This window comes from Liolophura sinensis, chromosome 6 (genome assembly GCF_032854445.1).
Source record: "Liolophura sinensis isolate JHLJ2023 chromosome 6, CUHK_Ljap_v2, whole genome shotgun sequence".
Classification (NCBI taxonomy): Eukaryota; Metazoa; Mollusca; class Polyplacophora; order Chitonida; family Chitonidae; genus Liolophura; species Liolophura sinensis.
The window spans coordinates 18,368,310-18,396,265 of NC_088300.1; the positions used below are offsets into that span (position 1 = coordinate 18,368,310).

General features: G+C 40.3%; 1 protein-coding gene across 1 annotated transcript; it reads right to left on the reverse strand.

The window, feature by feature from the left end:
- Window positions 1-2,676: 2,676 nt before the first annotated feature.
- On the reverse strand, window positions 2,677-21,943 carry LOC135466967 (uncharacterized). Its single transcript, XM_064744722.1, is given in 6 exon segments — window positions 2,677-2,910; window positions 2,912-2,995; window positions 3,392-3,590; window positions 4,018-4,198; window positions 4,802-5,185; window positions 21,497-21,943. Coding segments are annotated over 5 exon segments (810 nt in total). The 5' UTR covers window positions 5,046-5,185; window positions 21,497-21,943; the 3' UTR covers window positions 2,677-2,808.
- Between the last annotated feature and the right edge of the window lie 6,013 nt (window positions 21,944-27,956).

The following is a 27,956-nucleotide window of genomic DNA, read 5'->3' on the forward strand; positions in this document are numbered from 1 at the left end:
AATTAACTGGGCTTGCCAGTTAATATCTGTGTGTCACATCTTGTGTGTGACTTAACAAAGATCAGTGGTTTATTATCAGTGGAGTATACAAACACCAAGAAATTAACCCCACATTCTAATAGACATTTAATCGCCACGATAAACCACTATACCCAGAAGTGTTTGTAAAGGCTGTTTCAACTTTTAACTCTATGTGAATGCTAAGAGCTCTATCTCTTAATACGATATTCCGACTGAAACAATTAAAGCCAAGTGCGTGGTTGTTGATAGAATCATTATGACTGGACGCCACTTCGACAGTCGGCAATTTTACTACCATACTGTTGCCAAAAAGCTTGTTAGATACAGCTTAATGTACATTAAAGTAAATTTTCGGTAGTATATACACTTAGTTACTGTGCCTTAAGTAGTAGTTATTAACCCGGGATCACCAAGTTTCAAGATTCAGTCAATGGGCTTTGATTGTGTTTGTATATATCTACAAATAAAAAAAGTGTTCGGCTTTTAATAGTAAGAGTCTGGCAATAATTATCGTGGAACCGTTATAACAAAGCTGAGTTGTTTGTGCACACCTCTTGTGATCAGCAATAAACCTAAGTGTATACACTGTAGGAATCTAATATTTATGGATGTGATTGCTGTTCCACGTTTTACTCAAAAGTATTTCGCATACGTGACAGTGGGTGGGTTTGCACATGGAAAAAAACATAGATATAGTCTGGGGCAAATCCAGGCCCCACAGGAAACCGTACTACCCCCAACAAGTAAATGACTATCCCCCCTTCCAACTTACAGTCGAGGTAAACTCCGTACGGTTTGGGAGGTCCTCTATTACATGCATCTTTCCAATCGCATATCCATAGTTTGCCTCTGGGCAGAAATGGGTATAAAGCACCCTTCTTTAAAACAAATGCACCAAATGTGTGTATGCATCAATAAGTATCCCACATAAATTTTTAAAAAGCGTAACTTTTTATTTTTGTGATAATGCATAACCGAGATATCTCAGTTCAACGTCAGCTAAAACGAGGACAGTGACAAAATCGAAAGTGCCACCGTATCAGTTTTAGCCACTCAGGCGCAATTTTTTTTTTTATGCCCCAACAACGCGGCTGTTTCCGCTGGCGTCACCCGAAATCCATTTTGCCCTTTGACTATATGTTGGCAGAGTGTGCGTGACACGACATGGTATGTTCCGGTTTCCGGTTAACATGGCACATCCAACGGGCTTCAAAATTTCATATTAAAAGTTGATTTATTAGAATTACCAAGCATGTCAGAAAATGTGGCTCGGGCCGTTCAGGGACCTCTATCACAAATCTTCGTGAATTAATTTTCCGTAACGTTTCTCGTAAATGGCGTCGCCTTTTGGCATTATAATCTAAAAAGGTTTCGAGAAATATGACGTACGAAGTTTGTGAAACTGTCCCCTTATGTTTCCATCCCTCTTCCGAAAAGCTGAGGTTATATTATGTGTTGTTTCTTTTAAGCTATACACTTTTAATAGAGAGTTTATAGATGTTTTGCTACCAGTAACAAACTGCACATATATTTCTTTTAAGCTATACACTTTTTAATAGAGAGTTTATAGATGTTTTGCTACCAGTAACAAACTGCACATATATACTGTTGAGCCAAGTTACTTTATAGAAATAGCCATTCGTACCTCGCAATTAGTAAAACGTGCGCTAAAGGCGATGATTTGGACCATCGACCAAGGAATACTTAAATAGGTAATAATCCTATACGAACGTCACTACCTTGTCTATGGTATTCATTTGCCGATTTGTTGTTGCTTTGTCAATCTCTTCTTTGAATCGGATCTTGGGAATAGAACTGATCAACAGCACTTCAAATTCATTTCACTTTCGATAATATCATAATAAGAGACATCTTTGAAACATAATTCATTCTTATTTATTTGAATTTGTCGGAAGGGAAACGACTCTTCAGTATACAAGTACAATGGGAAATTAATTAAAAAAACATAAAATGATAGATCACACAAGTATAGGTGACAGGTCAACCCGTCTGATTGGACAGACGGTTGTACAACAAGTTCAGCTGAAAGGTCAACCAGCATGGTGGAGATGGTGAAAGGTCAACCAGCATGGTGAAGCGGCTGAAAGGCCAACTAGAATGATGGAGCATCTAAGTGTGCAATAAGTTCAGCTGAAAGGTCAACCAGCCTGATGGAATAGCAAGGTGTGCAACCAGGTCAGGCATCACTGTAAATTGTCCCGGTGAAATAAGAGGAACGATGCATGGTAAACTTCCGCAGGCCAGCAGTGTGCCAGTCTGACAAAGCTCAATATTCTCCCTTCATCAGGTGAGAAACACGTCAGCAAGGTGTACAAGAAGGCCCGCAAAACGTATCATGTCGAAGAAGTACGGCAACATGTAACTTCAGACAATTGATTGCAGACAGACAGACCGTTGATTCCAGTTTACAATGTTCTTTGTCAAGAAGAATGGACGCGGATTCAACATTTTCCGCGAAACGCCTCGACCTCACGAAAAAAGTCCGTGCATAGTTTTCTGTGTCTTTACGAAAAAAATACTTAAACTCATCTTTTTGCTTTCCAAGGCTTTAGAAATCACGATTCTCGCCCTGAAACTCATCCTAGCCCTAAGGTAGAGGAGTTTGTTTTCTTTCCTCCGAAACACAAGATACTGCGAATATGCACCTTCATAAAAGTCCATTTTGTTTAACAAGTTCATGGCGGTGGATGGATGGATGGAAAGAAAATATTGGCACGGTAAAAGGCCTTCCTGACCCTCCAAGCGCGTGCTGTCGAATGTCGCCATCTAGTGGAGCTGAGTTGCGTAAGTCTGGACGTAGCAGACGAAGTCTCTTGATAGAGTAAGAGGAAGATCTGGGTGGACGTGCATCACTACCAGGCTTGTTTTTACCCCACGGAGGAAGACTGATGCCCATCTGGATAGTTCTCTTGTTGTACTTCTGGGAAACCGGAGGTGCAGCTTTCCACTTTTTCTGAAAGTACATATGGAATTGAGGGATTAGAATGTAAACAGCACTAAAGCAATATGTCACGGGATCTCTTTAAAGTCGGATCTATCTGCCGCTGCCTATAAGACACGACTTGTCTCTCCTAGATCTGAAGAAGCAACATATTCCAAGCATTTTTTCATCCAATCAACTTCTTGCATCCATATTTGGGGGTGAAAAGTTCACTTAATCTCAATTCTTTCATTTGCTTTATGAAACGACGTTTCTGATTGGTACTAGGGGTTTTTCCCTCTCCATCGAAAGAGAGGTTATCACAAGAGCTGGAAGTGACAACAGGGTTGGACATCATAAAATAAGGAATTTATTTCACACTTTTGCCCAAACGGGCATCACACATTACGTAGATAATAACATCCTTACCCCAAGACAGTTGCAAAGACATAAGTTTTGTGAGACAATCTTGGTCCCGGCCGAGGCTCCGACAGCTATGGCCAGCTCCACGCTGCGGAAGGCTGACAGAGGGATGGACTGGTATACAACATCATCCCGCTGAGACAGATTCAACTTGTAGGCGTTAGGAGCCTTCCGGAGTCCTGACCAATCGGTGTCAAGTTTGCGTCTGCGATAAACAAGATAATATGACTCTGATAAGCAGGTGACAAATTCTTGGATGAAAGTTGATTAAAAACAGATATGTTGTGGTTATACCTTAACAATTCCAGTGTTTTTGTATCATCTTCACATCCCAGTAGCCCCAATCTTTTCTCCCATTTTCCGCGCACCATCATTCACATTTACTGTGTGGCACACTGCCATAATTGTAGCTTTGAGCCTACCGATATACCATTAGCAAAGAGTACAGATGCAAACAACCTGCCCCCAACAAAACGAATGCACCGTGGAAGATGGGGTCAATACAAAATTTGTGGCTGGAATTCACTGTTTCTTTCCTTCCAAATGCAAAACACAAAGTAAACCTATGGCGATTTCATTTCGTACGATGCTAAAGATATTATACCGGGTGATTTGTAGTGTTGTCAATTAACCTGATCGCACCTGAGTTGGACTCTGCCACGAGGAACATAAGCCGCTTGTTGGTGAGACAGGCTCTGCCGCTCCCCAGAGAGGGACGAACCTCAGATGTACCCGTCTCGTCCAGGAACTCTACCTTAGTGTAATAGATCCAATGACCACTTAACAGCAGCCGCTCTCCATCAAACAACATACCTGTATAATGGAAACAAGTCATACTTGATGCCGGGAAGATTCGCCAAGTAACAAAGTTGACCAGGTGCCACCGGTAAATCTTCAGGTTCAAAGTAAAGCAGTTAGTACAAACCCCTGAGGCAAACCTTAACAAGAGGCTGGATTCCACCAGTTACTATTTGTCACAGTGTGACCATTTGAACCTTGTACTCCATGCTTTCGTTTTACTCTCTGTTTCTAGTCTTGTATATCATCATGCTTTTTGATGCCCGTCTAAAGAGCAGCCAAAAAAAGCTGCCTTCAACACATTATACATGCATGGTATGGAACAGATTTGTTATGTACTGTATGACTGACTCCACAAATCATAGGTATGTACTTTATGACTGACTCTACAAATCATTCATTCGTTTGTTTTTATATTAGTATCTACAGGGATATTTAGCTAACGGGTATATCTTGGGAACGATATTATATAATTCCAGCAATAATTCGTTGCATCTTTTTAATTTTTAGGGACTTTGTCGTAAATTTTCTTAATATCCGAATCTTACATCGAGTCCAAAATCTGATAAGTATAAAGACAATATAATTAAAGTTTTCTTGCTCATTAAATACCGGTACCTTGTAGCAGCTGCTCGTATGTCAGCTTGTCCCGCAGCTTGCTCTGAGAATCGTATAAAGGTTTTTGGAGCTCAAAGCCTTGTTTAAGGATTAGGTTGTAAAGTTTGGAGTAGGATTTGTGATCTGTGTAAGTTTTGTTCAACACTTCCTGTGACCGAGGATTGAAGTCGTTCCTCTCAAAGGGGAACATCACTGATCCTGGCTGTTTGGTGACCACCTTCCCCTGCTGAATGCTCACTACCATCGGTTTGTTTGGCGGAAACTTCCCCGATGACTTTGTCTCGGTTTTTGTCTGTGTCGTTGACACCTGATTGGATACCGGGGTCGATGAAGAGAGAAGCGATGATTGGTTGAATGAAGATCCTGTCGGGAGCCCGCGCTTGTCTGTAATGAGAAAAGCTCTCTGTTACTAAGCAACCACATTTTTTTGCACACAAAGGTGATACAACAATAATCCATCCAAGGAAATATATCACAAGATTAACTCGACACCATATAGCATATAGCAATTGTAGCATTACGCCTGAATTATTAATTCTGGATTTCGGGAATGTCTATCTGAGCTTTCAAAACATTAAATACTTTAATGATAAGACATGATCAGCGCATAGAAACTAACATAAGTACGGTATTCGTTAATGATATTTTCTTGGCTTCTTTGACGTCATGGGTGCAAATGTAAAAAATACACGAAGAGAAGAGAAGTCTGTGATGAACGGCCTGCCAATTGTGTATACAGTTCTAGGCCATGTAATGTTGTATCTTTATGATCTGATTGAAAGGTTAGTACATCTTGTCCTACTGATGTACAGGGGAAGTCATCAGAATTTGAGACGTCTTGTAAGTATATGAATATCAGAAATCATAATTCCGGAAAGGTTTACATATAGTTATCAGCTATTGATATTTAGAAAGTAACCAGTCAGGTATGCTTATGCTATATTGTCTTCTGAACCCCTTGGTTATCTACTTGTAAGACGGTGTAATACAAGCGCCGTCTCTTTCTAAATTCCCTCCAGCCTAGTTGCAGAAGCGTGTACTCAAAACCAAAAGGTCATTGGTTCAAACCCCAACGGAGTCGCCCCGTCACATACATTTTTCAAAGAACTGGAGACTCTGATAACGAGCAGTAATGTTACCAAGACAATTCGTACGTTTCTGAAATAGCAACAGAATACAAACTTGATGGGGCAATGTAAGCTAAGCCTTCCTATAAAAAATATACAAGTTACAAACACCGACATGCCTAAGCTCATAGCCTCTCAACGGCACCATCCTATCAAGTACCAGACGAGAATGACAGACACAGAGGTAATCATCTCGGAGCACATGGCAGATCTTTTCACCGCAGGGATGATGCTGAGATAATACCCTGATACATCCACCATAGTATTACCCTCAGTGTATAAATCATCTTAATACAGTCGTCTAATCTGGCACAGAGACATACATCTACAAACCGTTACAGCTTTTCCACTGCTGTACGATTAACGGGGATCACACAGGATAAATTATTGTGTTGAGTAAGTCGTTGTTTATGCGTAGTGTAAGACGAGTAGATTATACCGTTGTTAAATGAATTTAAAAGGGATTCATGGGATAAAAGTGTGGTATACGACAATAAAAAAAAAATCCCGAACAAAAACCGCTGTTGCAAGAGATAGTGGAAATATGTGACAATTACGAAGTTGATTTCCCCATATTTAGCTTGTATTTACTCGTAGTATCCGTCTCAGGGGCTGTAAAGCATGCATCCTGGATTAAAGTCTTAACCATACTGACTACATTTTTAATTTCTAATATTACATTGCAATCTTTTACAGACAAAAGTTTGACGATTTGTAGGTTTGTTACATAAAATGAGCCGGATCTTTGGCATCTGTTTAGAACATTCATTATCTTTTTGAAAACTATGGAGTGCTTCTCTTTACATGATTCCGAACTAATTTTGTACTTTACATACTATCTTAGCCCTTTGGTCTTCTAGTAAAAACATGGTTTTAGGAACTGGCCTTGTGATTATAGACCCGAACTGAGACAACTTAGAGTTAAGATTTGCGAAACGTTTATATTTTTTATCACGTAGATATCTTCTTGTAATTAAAGACGGATTGCATGGATGATGTCAGAAACAATGATAACTAATTCACCACGCCAAAGTTGAAACACACACACGCGCGCACACACACACACACACACACACACACACACACACGCACACACAAAGCATAACAAGAAATTTTCATTTAGATACTGGATACTTAGGCTACCTCTAAATCCTATCTTGTCTTTAATAGGGTATATTTTGCCATTAAAGCACCAATATTGTTATATTTTTAATACCGTTAAATTAAGAAGTAACTGTTCATGTTAAGGTATCTAAAAACTCCAGAAACAGATATACAGAGTGGCGGTACATATGGACAGTCTTTTAAGTATAGATGGCTCTCGCTATCCAGAGAATAATCAAATTTATCATGCCCATTCCGGTACAGAAACATATTATGCTGAGTTTATCTTGACAACTATAGCTGTATATCAAAACTGGAGCCTGGTGAGGTCGACCTACGTCATCTGTATGTTTTATAGCAGGTCATAACACCCAACACTTTAAGTAATTCTATACCAGTGACGTCTAATAAATTGCAATTAACATCAGTGCATTTTTTACTTAATTCCTCTTAAGGCATTGTGCTAGGGGGTGTGTAATTTGCTATTATTTATGCATTTGCTTGAATGTAACCCTGACAGATGTAAACTGACAACGGACCGCAGTTCATCAGTTACATGTGATCATTTGCCAGCTATTACACTGTCGCCACAGATCTGGCTTTACTCTCTATGTTGTACGTCTTTAATTATATTATTAAGTTGTTCTAGTTGTTCTATTAAAGAATTGCACATCCAAGATTGTCGGATTTGACCTCCACGCGGAACAAAGTGTCAGATTCCATACTCCCGGCCGCACACCATATATTGTCGGATTTAAAATCCACTCAAGTTTGCTATATTCTATCTGCGCAGAACACATATTGTTGGACGCTACCTCCACGCATCAAAGATTTTCACACTATTCTACCGCCGCACATCAAACACTGCCGTATTCAAAGATAATGTATCATCTCTACTGTTTCCAGTTGAGCCTTTGTTGTTCGCACCTCACCTCTGAGCTATGATCCGATATAATGTTGGAAAGCCGGACTCAAGCCGAATTAATAGTTGCCAAGATGACCGCATCTTGACGTCAAGGCAATCAGTATATCAACAATTCATCTATCATGCAGAGGGAAAAATAATCGAACATAAATAGCTGAGATCAGAGGCAATTCCCGTACAGACGTTCCGTGCCTATGAAGATTTCCACATGTATAGTCTCTCGCACCTTTGGCTAGAACATCTGGCCCTGACCTGCCATTCTGACCGCTATTTACAGCTGGTTCAACTCAGGAATCTCTACACAAGTGTTGGCCATGCAGCGGGCCGACAAGACAACTGAGGCACAAGGCCTTATGATGGACGATCTAAAAGAGCTCAACAGACCCCAGCAGATCACGGACCGCGCCTGAGCACAGGTGAAAAATCAACAAACCACATCTGTCGGTAGAATTGAAGAAAAACAATGGTAAAGTTCAAACAGTGAGGTTAAATGGTTCACTCTGAGAGTAAGATGCAAGGGAATCATATAAAGACACGGAAATACCTGCCAAACATAGGCTGTCTGAACTCGTTTGATTCCTTCGCTGGCAGAGGAAAAGGTGCATGATGGAGAACTGATTAATGTCTTAATATAATAGCAAAATTTGGCAAGCATTACAAATCATTACCCTAATGGCTCATCTTCAACAACTGCTACAAACAAATGCAAAACACGAAGCTGTCAGAAAGTTCAGATTCACATGGACAAGAAGAGAAGAATGTCGAACTGATGGGCTAATACAATACCAAATTTGGCTGCCATTATAGATCATTACCCTAACTTTGGATCCACAACAGATGCTACAAGGGGATTGGACATAAAAGATGTCTGCGCCCACCCAGATCCCATAGAATGTATGTGAACAAATAATGTCGAACTGATTATTGTGCAATTATATATTACTAAGTTTAGTTGCCATTATAGATGGATACGCTAATCTGCGCATGCTCAACAGTTGCTCACAGTAAACTGTGATAAATGGATCCAATAACCTTACAAATATTTCAGCGATAACACGAGATAAATACGATACTTATTTAAAAAATACAGCTTGTACCATACCAACATAACAAATATTGTGGACTCATGTAAACAACTAATGTAATAAAATTCCTAATATAGAACAGAAATTCCACGCCAGTGTATGTGCCATAGTGCTAGAGGGCGTCTAAGTTGCTACAAGTAAAGAATTTACATGAACAGAGTATATGAAAGACAACAGCACAGAGAGTAAAACCAGAGTAGCGATGACAGTTTGATAGTTAACCAATGGTCACCCCTAACCGGTAAAATCCAGCCTCTTTTCAATTTACCTCAGATTTATGGTTTATTCTCACTGTTCTTGTAAATGCTTAAATGGCATTCATTTACAGAAGCCCAACAACGGTCTAAAACTGTCAAAATGCTGTAATGTCTTCACATTTAAATAACAATCAGATGAAAACAATGCAAAGATACCCGACCTCGGGTTACCCTAAGTCACGTAGGTTGACAAAGGGTCATATCTGCGGGTTACGCGTGTGACCATTTGCCAATTATCACACATGCGCAATTCAGGCAAGTAAGTGCACGATTTACCTCCGAACTGAAGAGTGAAGGAGCACAGAGTGCGTAATACTGCCACACAGACATTGCAGATTGTTGATGCACTATAAATTTCTGCGTTGTTAGTTTGCACCTAGTTAAAATATATCAGAATTTTGTTTGTTTTGAATAGAACTGAAAGCTTTTTGCCCACTGTTACTTTCTAGCCCCTCGCATGGTAACAAAATGAAGGTAGCAAAATGCTATGATTTCACTTCCAGCAAGCATAGCTCAAAAAATGGTGGTTATGTGAGGTTGAGTTTTTGACATGTTGTAGAGAAAGGGTATCACGCAAAAGTTAGGGCAAATATATTTTTGAGGTTGAAGTTGACAATTTAATAACAAAAATAATAAGAAAAATCAATGCGCGCGTGTAACTTTCATATTGTAACCTACTGGTGCAAGGGCGTCGATGGCATTTATTTTTTGGGAGGAGGGGCTTAAACTAACATATTAACTTGTGAGATAATCATAGTTACGGTATAAACCATATGTAGTCTATCGCCACGATATGGCTGAAATATTGCCGATGTGGCGTAAAGGCATAATCATTCATTCATACCCAGCTATCATGTGGGCAAAACCATATTTATCTTTACTGGTTAAGAACAGACCAAATATTTCCTCGTTCGTCTGTGTCATGTTTAGTGTATTTAAAACTTCCACGTAAGATTTGAAATATTGTTTTTCCTTGTCAGTAAAGACGAAGGCTAAAGCATGTCTTCTTTCTAGGCTAAGAAAACATCTGTTCTTTGAATTGGTCACATCTTAATGACAGATAAGGCATAGACTCATCCTGCACATGGTGAAATGAGTACAGCTGCTGGCCTATGCATGTGTGCAAACTGTCAGATGGTTCAAGCAACATATACGCTGTACATGCAGCAATGTTGGCTGATTCATCAAGCAGCCAGCACAAAAAATCTGACTTCTATAAGCATACTTTTTGCATGTGGCAACTGATTTTACAATGCGTGTCTACAGGAGCTTGCCCTGCAAAGATCGTGTAACACCCCAACATACGCAATCCACTATAAACAATTACGTATATAATCAAAGCCAATGCACCGCACCGTTCTGAAAAACCTACCCTAAGTTCTCTGGTTACGATGTTCCACGCCCTTGTCGTCAACACCCTGTTGATTGCTAAAGAATGTTCTTTATGCCAACTATACCGTATGAAGCATTAACGTTTTTCTTCCACGCACAGGCCTTGTGGGATTAGGGTTCTAACGTTTTCTTGAGATCGTAGCTGGACATTGAATCAGATCTTGTATACGTAATCTATGACGCATGTGGACATTCACAGCTGAGCCAACAGGGTATAAACGCCACATAGCGACAAAAGACTAGTGTCAACACACAAGTATATCTATGTCCATGATGAAGAGAATACAACCACGTCTTTCAGTTGACATACTGTTGTTTTAACTCCATACTCAAGAATGCTGGTTCATCAGATCCGGTATAATTTTAAGGAGTCTTACATATATACTATAGCTAGTCTCGTTCATACATATATCAGGGTAATGCTTATGAGTTATATCTATATCTCAGCTGAGGTTTGATTCCTGCTATTCACAATTGCATATAGTATGGCAAAGTCAAAACAGCCATGTATCCAGTTAAGATTTAATTGTATATTACACATGCGCGGTTCAGGCGGTTGGGTGCAGGAATTGTCTCCGAACTGAAGAGTGAAGGAACACTGATTGGGTAATACTGCCACGCGGAGAGTATAGGCTGTTGATACGCTAAAAATATCTGCACTGCTATCGAGCACTTAGTTAAAATATATCAGAAATTTGTCCGTGTTGGATAGAACTGAAAACTTTTTTACCAGTGTTACATTTGCTTGGCGGGTCGACCTGTTAACATATTCTATCCAAATGCTTTGGAAATCACACCACCGCGGTGAGAAATTTACTCACCCACAAAGCGGATAACATTTTCGGACAGGAGTTTTCTACCAGTGACCTAGTAAGCTCTACCCTCTGAACCTGCCACTGAGGTAGCTGGATAGGAGTCCCCCCAGGGTTGGCCTTATGGTCGAGCCTTATCGCCCCATGGTCCGTCTATAATAACTTCCAGGTGACATTCTCATGCACTCGTACTGGATAAGTGCAGGGTAATTGAGTAAAACAGCCCATTAGTACAGAAACCCTTAGCCTGTCAATATCGCCCCAGATTATCACACACCATTGTGTATGACTTGCACAAAGTACTATCATTTACACTGAAGGCTCTTCACGGCCAAAATTTCCCCGGAGATCGCGGTTTCCACATCTTTAAACTCACAGTTTTTGTTTACAAATGTGTAATTATGGACTAACGTTCACGTCCTCGGGAAACATGGTATTCTTAAATCGTACCATCGAGCCGATGGCTCTAGTGACAAACGAGGTTTATAAAATTCAATGTCAGTGTAACTATGACGTCTAGATTTCTTTTATAAATGTTGTTTTATTTTGTTGAGGAGACGTCTGTCTGGCCGGTGAGTTCAGCATGGTATTCCAATGAAGCTGCACTATATATACAGTGACCCATAAGGAGACCTCATCGTGAAATCTTTCAAATTATGTTGAATGATGTTAAACCCTCGAACAAAGCAAACCACATTTCAAAGACTTACTTAGTATTTAATTCAACTTAAGTACCCTGTGAAAATTATGAGACTTTTTGACCATGTTATACTCACCGGTTTAGTTCAACCGCTGTGCAGAATTTGCTGTAAAAGTGTAATTGAGATAAGTAACTTTAGTTACAACGGGTAATTGTGTGTTAGAAATATCTGGGCGTCAAAACAAACATTCGTATACCAGCCGTCAAATAAAGTGGACCTTCCATGTCAATAATCACGAGGTCAGTTCCTAAAACAACATTCAGTGATGTTGGAAAGACACAAGTAAGGGATGTTCCAGACAAATAAATGAAATCAGAATCCTTACTGGACACCGTGCTATTTTATAACTTGTCGATAATTAAAATATGTATCTTAGTTGCACTTTGATGGTAACTGTTCACATATGCAACATGGAGATCTAATACAGTACCATAAATGTACAGTCCCTAGCCCGCGGTTAAGCAGAAGTAGACACAATCATGAAGCAGAGTGCCAGAGGTTCTACACGCTCTATCCATACTTACATACAAGAAAATCATACTCAGTGTAAAGCTTTACAAACGTAGAGTGAAGGCGTTTGATGGACCACGCATAGGACTTGGAAATGGAGTGGAAATTACAGTCATAGGTATAGACCTTTTAGATATTACAGAACACTGCAACTTTCGTTCAAATATACGGATAGAATCCAAAACTTGTATGATACAAGTCATAAATATCTCAAAACATGTAAAATACATGTAAATGTGTACGTAGTATAATTATATCTCAATAATGAAATATTCTGACATTTTATTTGAGAATCAAATGAGACATTCGCACACCATTTGCAGAAAATTATTGATCGCAAGATCCATTCCAAGCAACGATTACGACCAATTCATGTACAAAAAGCATTTTTCTAAAACTGATGGATAAGTATGGTAAGTATAAAAAGAAGGACTTGTTTATCTACAAGCTTATCTATTATTTAGGCGCGACTATCCAAATTAGACTTCAGCTTAATTGTTAAGGACATGAGACTTTGTGTCTTTTCCGATATTTGAAACTTAGACACACTGCAAGTCTGATTCACATATTATCCATCCTATGAGGCGATGACACATATTCCTCGGACAATCTGGGTTAGCTGTTTCACATAGTATACAGCATGCATGTAATTTACATTGCACGAGCGTTCATGTGGGCTGAGGGATTACAGCATGGGCCATGGCCTCTGAGTCATCCCGTGCTGCCTGCAGTGCTCTGCATCGCTAGCATATTCGCTAGCACCGGCTGAAGCTGTTACGTGTTCGTGATATTCTGAATTCGGGGATGCTGACGTCCTCGCTAATTATGCCTTCCACACCGACACGCCCAGAGCTGACAAGCTCTTTGAATTCTAGATATGTTCGTGTTTTTGACTTCACAGAAAGTAATCATCAAGTTGAATTCTGGGCGTAAAGACTTTACATGCCATATCGTATCTCTTAGCATGGCACACATGGCACACTTCAGTGGTTCCAAGATACTTATGTTCCAGTGACGTCATGCCAAGCATCTGTAACACTTGCCGTGCGTAGAAACGATCCAACACAGACGATATAATACAAGATGTGATGGGGCCAAGAGTTTAATATATATATATATATATATATATATATATATATATATATATATATATATATATATATATATATATATATATATGTTAGATTCTGCTTGCCCAATGCCCTGTTAGAACCATACAAGTAAGTCTTCATAGACCTACACACGTAGGTTGCTGATCATAAAACAGACATGAATGTATCATTATCGAAGTTATTCGAATCATTATAACAAGCAATACATCAGACAGTCACGTGACATGTTCTGTAACATGAATGCTGAGTATGCATATAACTAGCAATTAAGCGTAAGACATATCCAAGTTTGTATGCAATATTCAACAGCTGGTACAAAGGTCGTTCGATGATTAGCCAGGAGAAGTCTAAATGAATCCAGAATCTCTTAATTTTACATTTTAATCTTGGGGCATAAAAATGCAGAATGCCCTATGCTGGGTTACATCTACATGTACACAGTCAACCAGAATCAATTAAGAGATCGGTATGTTTTCCAGATATGTGTGTTGTGACAGACATTCCTGATTCATACAACTGCTAATCACCAATGGCGTTCAAGGTCAATAATCGCAAATCTAATTTTAAAGTATACAAAGAAATTAGGAAAGAGTCATGTACTCTGTTGCGCTTGGATTTCAACTGATTATTTTTCTGAGATGACGATTTTGTTCACACGATGCTTATACATCCTCAGTTTAAGGGAAATTGAATGGGTTGTGCCGTTTGTCTCCATCACGAGTCTTATGACTTCATGTCATAGAGTTGGAAAACTGTATTGATATGAATGAGTCAAACAGCCATGCAGAGGATTGCTTGTGACTTATTGGGTTATGTGAATCGTGACTCATTGACCGTCACTTTTCTGTCTTCTGATCACGTGACATGGTTATGTAAATGACAATACGAATATTCATAAGATTAACTCCCCTAAAGACATTCTATTGGACTAATGTTTGAAAAAGTTGAGTTCTATAGCAACCCCTTGCTGTCGTTTGCAAACAAGAGAATTAGGTATCCAGAAATTGTAATGAAATAGTCGCTCCTCTCATGGGGTGAATATATCATATACAGTATACAAGATTACGTTTCGTTTCAAGAGCCAGCAATAGGGGCGTCATGCGAGACCTACCTCAAAATCCTCCTGGTAAATATTGTCCGTACTTTTGGTTTCTGGGCTCATTTCGTAAGAATACATCCTGCTGGACTCCGGTTTACAGAAGGGAATTTCATACACATGCAGCTCCATGGTGAACACTGTCTCCAGACAGGCCCGATACCCACGGCTGAACAATGCTAGCCATTTCACCTCCCCACAAATGTCAAAGTCAGGCCAATTTATAATGTTATGGGAAATGGTGTTACATAGGGTTAAACTGGTACATCTCGGGGGTCAATGAAAAGCTGCTGACTTCTGACACTAATAAATAACAGTAAGATTTCACTGCCAACCTGGAGCCAACCTCAATCAGCTAATGGGGCAGTATCGTAGGAATCACTAACGATAAGGCAATGTGGCAATGATCCACTATACAGGCAGGCTTGAATACCTTTGTGCGATTATATCTGAGCTCACCGGTGAACCACAATCACACCAATGATTAATACATGGTTGTCAAGTTCGTAGGTCTGTTAAGTTCAATGATTGTACTCAGTTTTAGGTTTTAGACATGTTCAGGAAAGGCTTAAACAAGCACAAGTTTAAGAACAGTTGCAGTCAAAGCGCGATTGGGATACCTATCTTTGTATTTAACCGGGAAACTCACGCACTACTACACAGAAATTTGAACTGAATGCCATGCATAGAATATCGGCGGTCTATCTTCCTGGCATCACTGAAAACTGAGAACTGATAATTTCTAAATTAATTATGAAGAAATAATCTCTTAATAATAAGGCTTTAACGGCTGTCTTAATTAATCAAATAATTTTAAAGAATTCATTTCGTACCAGACAGATTTGATTTTTCGCCTTATTGCGAATTTTAACCTTACTTTTTGTAATCACGGTAAAGATTTACCGGTAGACATGGAATAAACTTGTCCATTTTTTGCCTTCAATGTTTCGGTGTTCTGGTAGTCTCATACCCCTTCATGGTATACGAATATACGACTAGGCGCTTAGAATTGATAATTTCTGACGAGAAACCTTAGATCCCCCACCCCCACCCCCATCCCGGATTTAAAGATTTACCAGTAAAGATGGCACTGATCTGGCCAGTCTGCTTTCAAGATTTCTGGTTGCGTTTTCTGATTTCTGGGGCGTCAAATAGGGCCAGATTTGGAGAGTGGACTCATACACGCCATGTTCAGCGGAACGATCATGTCTTATTCATGTCGTGATCGTTATCGAGAACCCCGGTACCGAAAAAACACATTAAAATCTTATTAATTCTGATGACGCCACCGTTTGAATCTGCGGGTCGTAATGGCAGATATATGTTGCTTGGCTACCCTATCTCTTATAAAGCTCGCAGTTTTGTGAATGGTTTGAGTATGGTTGGCTTTTTCTGCTGCCTGTACTTGCGTGAGTTGTCATCATAGATCACCCGAATGGATAAGCCAAGTAGACCTCTCGCAGCCCGCACCGGCAATATGCCCATCACCAAACGTAAACTATCAACCAGACCTATTGCGTAAAAGTAGGGCTATTAAGTGCCACCAGGTGTCGCTTTGAGTGCGTTGATGATGGCGTCACCGGAAATCAAACTCCGCAGACTATTTACACACGTCCCACCGGTTGCAGGGGGTTCTGCTGATAACCTATAATGAACTTCTAAACAAAGCAGTATGAACAGCAATTACACAGGCTAAGTGGTCTAAATACCGTACAACCCAGATCCGCTTGGAACTTGACCTTCGAAGTTCAGAACAACCCATTAGACGAATTTCAACAATGATTAACAACGTTAGGCGCATGAATAATGTGCCTAAAAGTTAACCAGTACCTACTGTAAAACATAAGAAAGAAGAACAGCTTTTGTACGCAAATTATAACAATTATCGAAGCAAGATCAGTAGGCTTTCAGCTTTCAAGTTGGGAAATCCACAAACAAAACCAAAATAGGTTTAGGAAGGAGTAGGCTAATAAGCTGAAAATATGTAAACGTTCCACTCAAAAAGAGTAATCGCAAAGGAGCCATGTATAAAGAGAAGCAGTAAAAACAGTTTTCAATGGTGATGGTAAGACACAAGAAATGTTCTAAGTGTGTAAATTAAATCCGTATCCCACTCGTATACCATGCTAACGGCAGTATATAAATTGTCCTTTACTAAACATTTTATTGTATAAAACAATACAATTAATTGTATATTTATTGTATTTTATTGCATATTTATGCATATGCAACATACCAAAGTTATTACACTATCATTTTACAGAATATGGACGGGGCTATAAGTAAAACTGTAAAGCGCCAGCGCGCCAGTATAAAAATTTCCTGAATGACACGATCATACGGACAAGAATTTTAATTGGAAATTCAAATATATTCAAGAAATAAAAAGTTCCATCCAGTTAATTCAATTGAAAAATACAATAGTGTGTGGTCATCGAAACATTCAGGTAGTGGATAACATGATCAGTACACCTCCAGCATCATTAAGGCATGGCTAAAGGAGGTGTACACTGTGGACAGTCACCATATGACCAGCGCACCTCCAGCGTCATGACGACATGGTTATAGGACATGTATACTTTAAAATGTCCCAATATGATGAGGGCACCTCTAGTGTCATGAAGATATGGTTATAGGAGGTGTATACAGTGGACAGCCACAATATGGCCAGCGCACATCTATCATCATGAAGACATGGCACAAATCCAGCATCATGAAAACATGGCTATAAGAGGTTATACTGTTGACAGTCACAATATGATGAGGGCACCTCCAGTATCATAAAAACAAGGTTATAGGACGTGTATATTGTGGACAGTCACAATATGATTAGGGCACCTCCAGTGTCATGAAGACATGACTATAGGGCGTGTATACTGCGGACAGTCACAGTATGATGAGAGCTCCTCCCGTGTCATGAAGACATGTCTATAGGAGGTGTACACTGTGTACACAATATGACCAACGCACCTCCATCATCATGAAGACATAGTTATAGGAGGTGTATACAGTGGAGAGCCACAATATGACCAGCGCACATTTATCATCATGAAGACATGGCACAAATCCAGCATCATGAAAACATGGCTATAAGAGGTTATACTGTTGACAGTCATAATATGATGAGGGCACCTCCAGTATCATGAAGACATGATTATAGGGCGTGTATACTGTGGACAGTCACAATATGTTCAGGGCACCTCCTACGTCATGAAGACATGATTATAGGGCGTGTATACTGTGGACAGTCACGATATGATGAGGGCACCTCTAGTGTCATGAAGATATGGTTATAGAAGGTGTACACTGTGGACAGACACAATATGATGAGGGCCACTCCAGCGTCATGAAGACATGGTTATAGGACGTGCATACTGTTGACAGTCACAATATGACCAGGACAGCCCCAGTGTCATGAATACATGGTTACAGGAGGTGTACACTGTGGACAGTCACAATATGATGAGGGCACCTCCAGTGTCATGAAGACATGGTTATAGGACGTGCATACTGTGGACAGACACAATATGACCAGCGCAACTCTTGCGTCATGAAGACGTGGCACAACTCCAGCATCATGAAGAGATGATTATAGGAAGTGTATACTGTGGACAGTCACAATATGACCAGCGCACCTTCAGTGTCATGAAGACATGGTTATAGGACGTGCATAGTGTGGGCAGTCACATTATGACCAGCGCAACTCATGATTATATATAATCAGGGCACCTCCAGATTATATCACGTGTATACTGTGGACAGTTACAATATGATGATAGGACATGTATACTTTGAAATGTCCCCATATAATGAGGGCACCTCTAGTGTCATGAAGATATGGTTATAGGATGTGGACAGTCACAATATGACCAGCACACCTCCAGCGTCGTGAAGATATGGTTATAGGACATGCATACTGTGGACAGTCACAATATGATCAAGGCACCTCCAGTGTCATGAAGACATGATTATAGGACGTGTATACAGTACAGTCACAGTATGATCAACACACTTCCAGCGTCGTAAAGAAAACACCTAGCAGCATGCCTTAAGGATTTGAGGGTGTTGGTGTGGCTTGACAGGCTTTTAGTGAATTTCGGTTAAAGTCGTGTTGTTTTCGGGGATCGCTGGCCTGACGACATGGACATCAATGGCTAAAATGCTGACCGACAGCTTGTTGGTAGGTGTGAGATTGGCTGCAAATACTTGAATGCGCTGAAATACCCAGAACGCGTGCTTGGTATGCAGACACGTTGTGCCTGTAAGAATAGCATGTATATGAGGCACGGCGTCAGCCATGAAGAAAACAGTTTAGATGCGGCGTTTATGTATTGTGGAATTCATTGAACATTTCCGGGATATGTCTTCAGTCTAGGGCCTCAACAGGGAATGTTTGTTTGCTAACGGACCCGAAGTAAAACCGTTGTACGTCCACCGTTTGTTGAAGAGGGTCAGTTAGTAAAGCATTCCACACGGAGAAAATTCTAGGCATATTTCGGTAATTGAAGGTAATCAGAATTGATGGAGGAAAACGTTTTTGCTATTTGACAGCGGCATACAGAATACACCACGACAATGCCTATCCAGGCTCAAATTAAACAATATCGAGCTTTTTGTGGTCCGTTTTCAAATTCCCCCTCCTCCTGATCTTATTAAGGTGCATATTAAGGTGCAGACAGTACAATACATGTACGTGATTGTAAGGACAGGCTTGGAATCCTGTAGCCGAAAACCGGCTATTTCCATTCATACGTCATGAATAATTCAAACTGGTTGAAAAAAACAGGCAGATAATAGTATCATCCCTGTGATATTGATTATTTCACACCTGATCAATGTCGTTTTTGTATACAAACCATTAAAGACCTTTAATACTACATATGCAGTTTACAGATTCTGTAAATCCAGAGCTCTACATTTACCAAACTAAGTGCGTGGAGCAAAATATGTACCAGGAGAGTCAATGCCACAGTACAAATTCCTGGCCAGTGCGGTTCCCTTGGAAACAGAAACCTCACGAGATAACAATGACCTTTGACCTCGCTAGTTAATTTTTTGAGAGATGCTTTCAGGATAAGCATAATTTAGAGGGCAATGAATAATATAGACGAGTTAACTGTATAGTACTTTGAAGGTGTGAGTGAATTCAGTCGTATAATCTGAGCAGTTAACACGTAAACCTTGGGTCATCAGCGACGCTAATCACAGCCTTTCAGAAGTAGGCCGATATAATAACATAAAGTGGTCTTTATGAGCTGGAGGTACAGGGTATAAACACTGGGTATGGTTTAGTGAGGCAAGACGCCCGGCATGTGGTTTGCTTTAGGTCTGTGCTACACTGAGAAGCATGGAGGCTGGCATAGTTCCCCAAATATCGCCCTCCTGGTATGGGCTTTCAGCCAAACAGATATCCTACACCAGGCATTGTCGAGGCGGACTCTGTCTTCCCTGAAAACCCATAATAGCTCACACTTGTCGTAATATAAAATACATTCCCTTTTGGCGACATCTAAATTATTGGAAAAATAACCAAAAAGTCTGAGAAGACAGAAAGTGGTTTGGTGATAATTTTCCTCTCTACACCAACGTAATACGTTTAAGCTATGTGTCAGTGTTTACTAAACATGATGTCTAGTATATACTACGTCAGTCTAACTCCGTCATATTTCACTTATTTAAGTAGGCAGTGGCCGTGACCCAGACCACGTGCAGCTAACCACGCATTCCGGGGTACCAACAGATGGGCAATGACTCTTAAGATCCTGGGTACAGGAAGAAAATTGTGGTTATATGATCATCACATCGCAGGCCGAACCACATGAAACCGGCTGGGTAGGTTATGTTACCCAGTTACATGCTTGTCCCTGGACCATTCTTCCCAACTGAGCATGAGGTTCAGAAACTGTATAACCGTCACAGGCATGACCGTTCGTACTGAATATATTTAAAAAAATGACACTACACTCACATTCCCTGTTGGCACAGACATCATATGCAATACAACTATAATGTTTTAACGACTACCCTGGACAATATGTACGCTGTAAACATTACCGATTCATTTATATATTACATACAATACAATTCACCGAAACCTACAGCCTCTGGAGGTTTAGTAATAGCATGAAACTAATGTACAATTCATTAGAATTTAGCGTGGGAACTAGTAATTCCTACCGTGGATAACTGTAATGGGATGTGTGTGTGTGTGGGGGGGGGGGGGGGTGCAACAGACACCCAAACATGAAGAAGCGAATATAAACATCTAGGACTTTAGTAGATATATGTACTATCTATGAAGGCAGTTAACAATTTTGTACAGAAAATAACACGCAATTTGGCAGTTACTCACTATCTATATATACATGCTATCAATATGGTCTGGTTGAGGCAGTGTGGGTGTGAATGTGGGTGGGAGTACGGGTGGGACTTGTCTGAGATATCAGGACTAACCCACAGAGTAAGTCAAATCTTTATACAGCCCCCAAATTACCCAAAGCGGCCATGCATAGAGAAATTATTCTTCAACAATAACTTATCTAAATGTGGAAATAAATAAAACGAGTTGAGTTACCGAAGTCGTTGATGACGTCTTGGTAAAAGAGCTAACTTTTTCGTCGGTTTCCAGTTCGGAGCCTTCCATTTCGATTACAGGAGCTAGGGAGGAGGTTTGATGTTTCTCTTGAGGAGAGGGCTGGATGTGAAGGCGGGGCGCCGGTCCCACTCCCGTGACTGTGGGCTGGGGACGCCTCACCGGGAACTCCACATTGTCGTAAGGAAAGTTGTCCGTATCGTCCATCATTGTGGAAGTTTCTCTAAGACGTAAAAAATCCGGATGTATTCTTTGGAAGTATGTTTTCTACACAGTGGATCTGTAGACAACACTTAAAGCCCGCGTAATGGTAATCCCCTTGCTAAGTGCCAACTGTTACACAATTGAACTTAGCACTGAAGAAGGTCTGAGATGAAGAGAGGCGCTACCCGCATCCCGCTATACCGTGCGCTCTCTCAGACTGGACGGGCTGAGTCAGTCAGAGGCACATCAGGGGCAGCCTTTGTGTGCCAGCAACTCGATCGTGCTGCAGCCGGCATGTATAGACCATTCTAATGTTGGTTCGGCCCGCGGGACGACGCTAGCCAATCAAATCACGGTTAAACGATAAGGCGGGAAAGTTGTCTCAACGTTATCATCCTTTATAAGCAGGCAGAGTATACTTAAAATGTGATGCGCTTCTCAGATCTCTTGAGGATATTGCTGGGTTAAAACGCAGAAAATGTAAGTTAGTTCCATATTTATCAGCTGTTGGAGGGGTCAGAATACCCAAGAGCAGTCTTAGTACTCAGTTTAAGGATCGGTGTGAGAGACAAGGACAATACCCGTGCGCATACTGTAACGCAACGGATGCATTCTTATAACACATTAGTTGTCTGTTACCAGATGTTTTGGCCAGCATTTTGTTTATACATTAGATGAATGGATTTATATAAAAAAAAAACGAATACTTTTAATTTTATACAATGTCAATCATTCAAGAATACAACATTGAGGATTATTTTATTACGCGTCTCTCATGTGCACGGGAACAGGAATTATAATATAGGTTATCCGTCATCAACGTTATCCGCTCTACAGTAACTGTTCATTTATTTATTTGTTTGTTTATTTGTTTGTTTTTAAATGGTGTATGATATTTATTTGATTGGTGTTTTACGCCGTGCTCGGTATTTCGATTATACGACGGCGGCCTGCATTTTGATGAGAAGAAACCGGGCAGAGTTCGGGGAAATCCCATGACCATCCACAGGTTGATGACAGGTCTTCTACAAACGGCCGTGAGAAAGCCAGTATGAGCTGGACTTGAGCTCAGAGCCACGGCATTGTTCGCTGATGATTCATTATTCTGAGCTAGCACGCCAGTCACTCGGCCAAAGAGCGCACCCCCCTCCTTCCCCCCCCCCCTTCATCATGAATATATCTTAGTCGGTGGGTGTTTAAAAACATCAAGGCTTCATGAAAAGTTACTCTAACACGAATATTATAGATAACGTAGCAAGATAAAGAAAATTTGCCAAATAAAATTCCTGCGAGATTTAAATCTTTTATCAGTCTTATCCTAATACATAATTAATTGGTCTTAAGTCTGGTCTAAAGCTCAAAATTGGGCTTAAATTCTTAATTTAGGCCGTATGTTGCAAACAGTCAAACTTGTGCACGTGAACGTTAGTAAATCATGATGTCAGCGATACAAACCAACATTTTCCATGTACACGCAATAGGTAATCACCAAATTACTGCCTCGTCCAAACATGTATAGCTTACATACACGCAGTATATTAAACGTGTATTAAAACAGTATTGCAGCATTTCTTACCCAAGTTATTTAATACGACATACTCTGTGATATTATTTGATTCCATTTAGATTACTATACGCTGGGATATACTATTTGACTCCATTTAGATTCAACGATCGATAACACAAGTGATCGATGTATTGATTGATTTTTTCCAGGAGAGGATTGAAGCAGATCATCATAACCATATTCGTATTAACACAGAGAATTGAGTTGCTTTGGTGTACCTGGACCAACTTGTTCATTTAGTGACAATTCACAGTTTAAGGCGATGGATTTACATGAGCAAACACTTTTTCATATACCCAGGCCTAATTAAAGATGAATATTTGATAGCCCCCACCATCTGTTTGATTACACCAGTATACACTGTACAGCATAATCGTTAGCGTCACCCTATAAAGCTATCCTGGGTATTCGAATCTATTTGGATATGACGCACACATTCTTCAGATATGGGCCTACCGCTTTGTAGATTTGGATGTTTATAACGCGTGTTTCTAACCTAACCCGGCGGACATTTGCTGCACTGGAAAATTTTTTAGCGGCACTGTGCATTTGTCTTCTACCAGTATTGCGAGCCAGATCAGTGCCTTCATACTTCTAAGGTTCTATTTATATAGGTTGTATATGAACCGAATGATGAAGAAGGTCTTGTAATGATTCTGAGGCGAATCACTGATAACATTACGTTCCTCCTCTATCAATATACCGGGTTACTGGAGACATTATTGGAGTTTACAGTAAACTTCAACGCCCTTCAGTATACTGTCACGGATAGATAGGTCTGACATAGATATATAGATCTTTCCTAAATTGTCAACGATACAGGATAAAAATGGCGATATTGTAAGACACCATTTATTGCATTGCCAGTTGTGAAGGCATCCCTTAATTCTAGACAGCAGCAACAAATAATCAGCTTTTGAGCCAGTGAGAATCCCTGCTATACGGTGACAATGGACACTGACCAGGTGGATAACAGAGGAGAGTTGGAAGAAGATGACAAGATTCCAGAAGTAACGCGTGAAGAAAATGTGACAAACTCCCCGGCGAAGTGGTATCCATCTGCCACGACCGTTGGTCCGATGACGTCTTCGGCAAGACACGATGCCAACTCTGACAAAAATTTTGAAGTGTCCAGCTTGGATAAATCATTAACTTTATTAGAAGACGAGAGAAACAGACAAGGTTCTGGCGCCAGAAACTATGGAGAAGACTGGGATCTTCTGTGTTACATTAAAGAAAGAGATATTGCTCGGGCGGAGACAGTAAAGGTCAAGGCCGAGTTGTCGGTCGCCCAGGTTAAAATGTACGATATGACGAAAAGGATAGAGAAGCTAGAACGACAGCTGGCAGTACAGCATGTAAGTTCACAATGTACGTGGTTATAAATCAGTATGGTACCGGCCAAATGTATAATACATGTATAACTCTCCTGTCATATTCTGTTCTATGACGACGACACAAATCGAGCTAACCATTGCCTCATGTACTATGTTTCCATTAATTCTTGCCATCGCCCCTTCACTTCGTGAAATCGTATAATCAGTCTTTCACCTAGAAGAATAAAATGAAAGCCACAATGTAACGTTTCGGTCACGTCAGAATTCAGAGGGCGATGGCATGAAGCGATGGTACTATGATACGAAGCGATTAACAATGACAAGGAACAAAGGAAGTAATGTACCATCGCATTGTGACATCTTGTCATCACATAGTACTTTCATACTATCGTCTCGTGTCATCGCGCCATCGCTTCGTAACAACTTGGCATTGCTTCAAGTTATCGTGGGGCAATACTACGATGAAACGATGGTATGATGATGATCTTTCCCGGATTCCATACAAGACCGCGTTGTGCATTTTTCTTTACCAAAGTAACAAAGCTATGTCTTCACTATTTTGAGACGACGAACATATAATAACGTTCATCCATCAAAAACGTAATTATCAGAAGAAACTATTGATCTTTACTCAAACTATGGCAAAAAGGTCGATTAACTACAATAGAACTGTTGTTAATCAATGTCTACCATTTTACTACTTGTACATGTCATTTTCGGTTTATCGTATTTGAAAATTTTGTAAAACAAGAATTATACTTAAGCGGGAAAAGGGGTATAAACGGTAAAGCTATGTACAAACAACAAAACAGATATATAAGTTTTAATGTTTTAGGGATCTAGATCACCAACCAAGTCTGCCAGGAAATCCAAGCGAACTGTACCAAATGGAAACATTTTGAAGATACCGGATGGCAATAAGGCGCCCTCGTCCTCACGGAAATCCCCGACCCGGATCCGAAGCCCATGTCCCAGTCCATCCCGGAGCCCTTCCCGAAGTCATTCCCCCAGCCCCCATAGACCTAAGACCCCCCCAAACCCTCCAAAACTCACCAGTAAGAAAGCCAACAAAGCCCATGGCAAAGATGAAAACCCACAAGCTGCTTTCTATAAGGTAAGTCACTCGAAATGTTGAACAGCATTGAATAACGAAGTCGATATCATTTATTTGTGCTTCAAAGAGTAACGCAGGGTTTACAGAGAGCGATTTGTCGTATTGTTTACTTTGCGAATATAATCAGTAGACAGTTCATACGTTTAGACTGTTCAATTCCGCGGGTCGCCATTGCCGCACAAATGAGAGCGTGCGCTGAAAAAAGTTATGGTGCCTAGAGGAAATGATATTTGCTGTTGTCTCTTTCAGTTAAACTAACCAACATCACTCAGTAAAAGTTACAGGTTAAGTCTCGCTTAATTATTGGTAAAGTAAAAGTTAAAAGCTTACGTGATAATTTGCCATCATTGTTAAAAGCCATTACGCAGTTGTAGAGTGCTAAATAAAGCATAGTGCTCGGGAAAAAAACCATACTACCGCGAGTCGATTTTTGCTTTATTTTTGCTATGTACAAATCAAACATTTCAGCAGAGGGTGTTAATCATGCAGAAGCTTTGTTTCGCATCTTTCTTTGTTAGGTTGTTGCAGAGCGGTTTCCATACATGCCATTGTCCACAGCTTTAAGTGCAGAAGAGAAATTCAAGGCGGCAGATATTAACAATGATGGGGTGAGTATCTCCGTTATACAGTGCATTTGTGTCCGTGGATGTTTCTCGGGCTCAACCATTGCCACAATTATATATTCCAGGATTGCTAGTGCGAGTCCCAGCCAACAAGATATCATAGTTAGCACCCAGGTTCTATTATTGTACTGCTTTGACACCGCGGGATGACGATCTGTAAACTTACCTGTGCTTTAACACAAACGTGAATGCCTGGTAGACGTGATGCCACAGTGACTTTCACTAAAGATTTAACTATGAAACTTGTCATATTATTTATTTATTTCTTTATTTATTTTATTTATTTCCTGTTTAACGTCATACCCAAATGTTCGGAGGGAACGGTGGGGTTTCCTGGAATAAAGCTTTAACCATTCGTCAAGTACCGTTATAGGGTTTAATATGCTATGCGCAGATAAATGACCCTCTGCACTCCGAACCATTTACAACACAAAAAAAGGTTTCACGAATCACAACATAAATGCATATTTTTACAGAGGCAATACGTGTTAATGCCTTATAATTTGCTACCATGAAAGTCCCGTCATATTCTCCATCAGTACAGGGGGCCTCCGTGGCCCAGTTGGTTAGCGCGCTAGCGCGGCGTTTTGACACAGAAGTCTCTCACCAATGCGGTTGCTGTGAGTTCAAGTCCAGCTCATGATGGCTTCATCTCCAGGCGTATGTGGGAAGGTCTTGCAGCAACCTGCGGATGATCGTGGGTTTCCACCGGGCTCTGCCCAGTTTCCTCCCCATTAATGCTGGCCGCCGTCGAATAAGTGAGATATTCTTGAGTACGGCGTAAAACACCAATCAAAATAAAAAAAAAATCCATCCGTACAGCTGAAGACATCAATGAAACAAATAAATAAATATTCTCGACCAGTTAAAACAAAGAGGTGGTGAATGTGTCCAAGAGGTCCATGGAGTACTCACTCACATTCACTGAACTTTGCCAAGTCCAAAGTGATAACAAAATCGATTATATTTGCCTCTCTTTGAGGAAGTCATGTATGCATGCACGCCAATGTCTACTTCCTGTCTTGTCTAAATGATGTATATACCTAGGTGAAGCTCAGTCATATATGTGTGCAATTTTATGACTGAATACGTGATGAGAAAATTCACTTTAAGGAATTGCTACTGTACAAATTCCAGTTTTCCCCCGTGCAGCAACTGCGTGATGTACGTTGATGGCGTGTGCTCCCGCTAGCAATCCATCTAACGCTGGTCAATGACTTCACAATTTTGACTCAAACTATGGATGCTTCGGCTACAGTTTTATGTCAGGATGTTTGTCATTGCCCTGATGACGAGGTGTGGTTTAGTTCCAGCAAAACCACGACATTCCTTCGCCCATAACCTATCCACAGTAGAGAATTTTTGAATACGGTGTTAAATACTAAGCAGCTAAATATATAAATAAATAAATAAATAAATGCGTTGATGGTGTTTTCATGTTGTGCCAAATGTATGTAGCGTATTTATATTCTCTGCACATGTTTTCCTTGTCCATACAAATTTTTCTCGTCTATTGCAGACTATCGACCGAGATGAGCTAGATACAGTACTGATGGCCAATAACTTCCTCTTAACCCCTGACCAGATTGATTCGCTC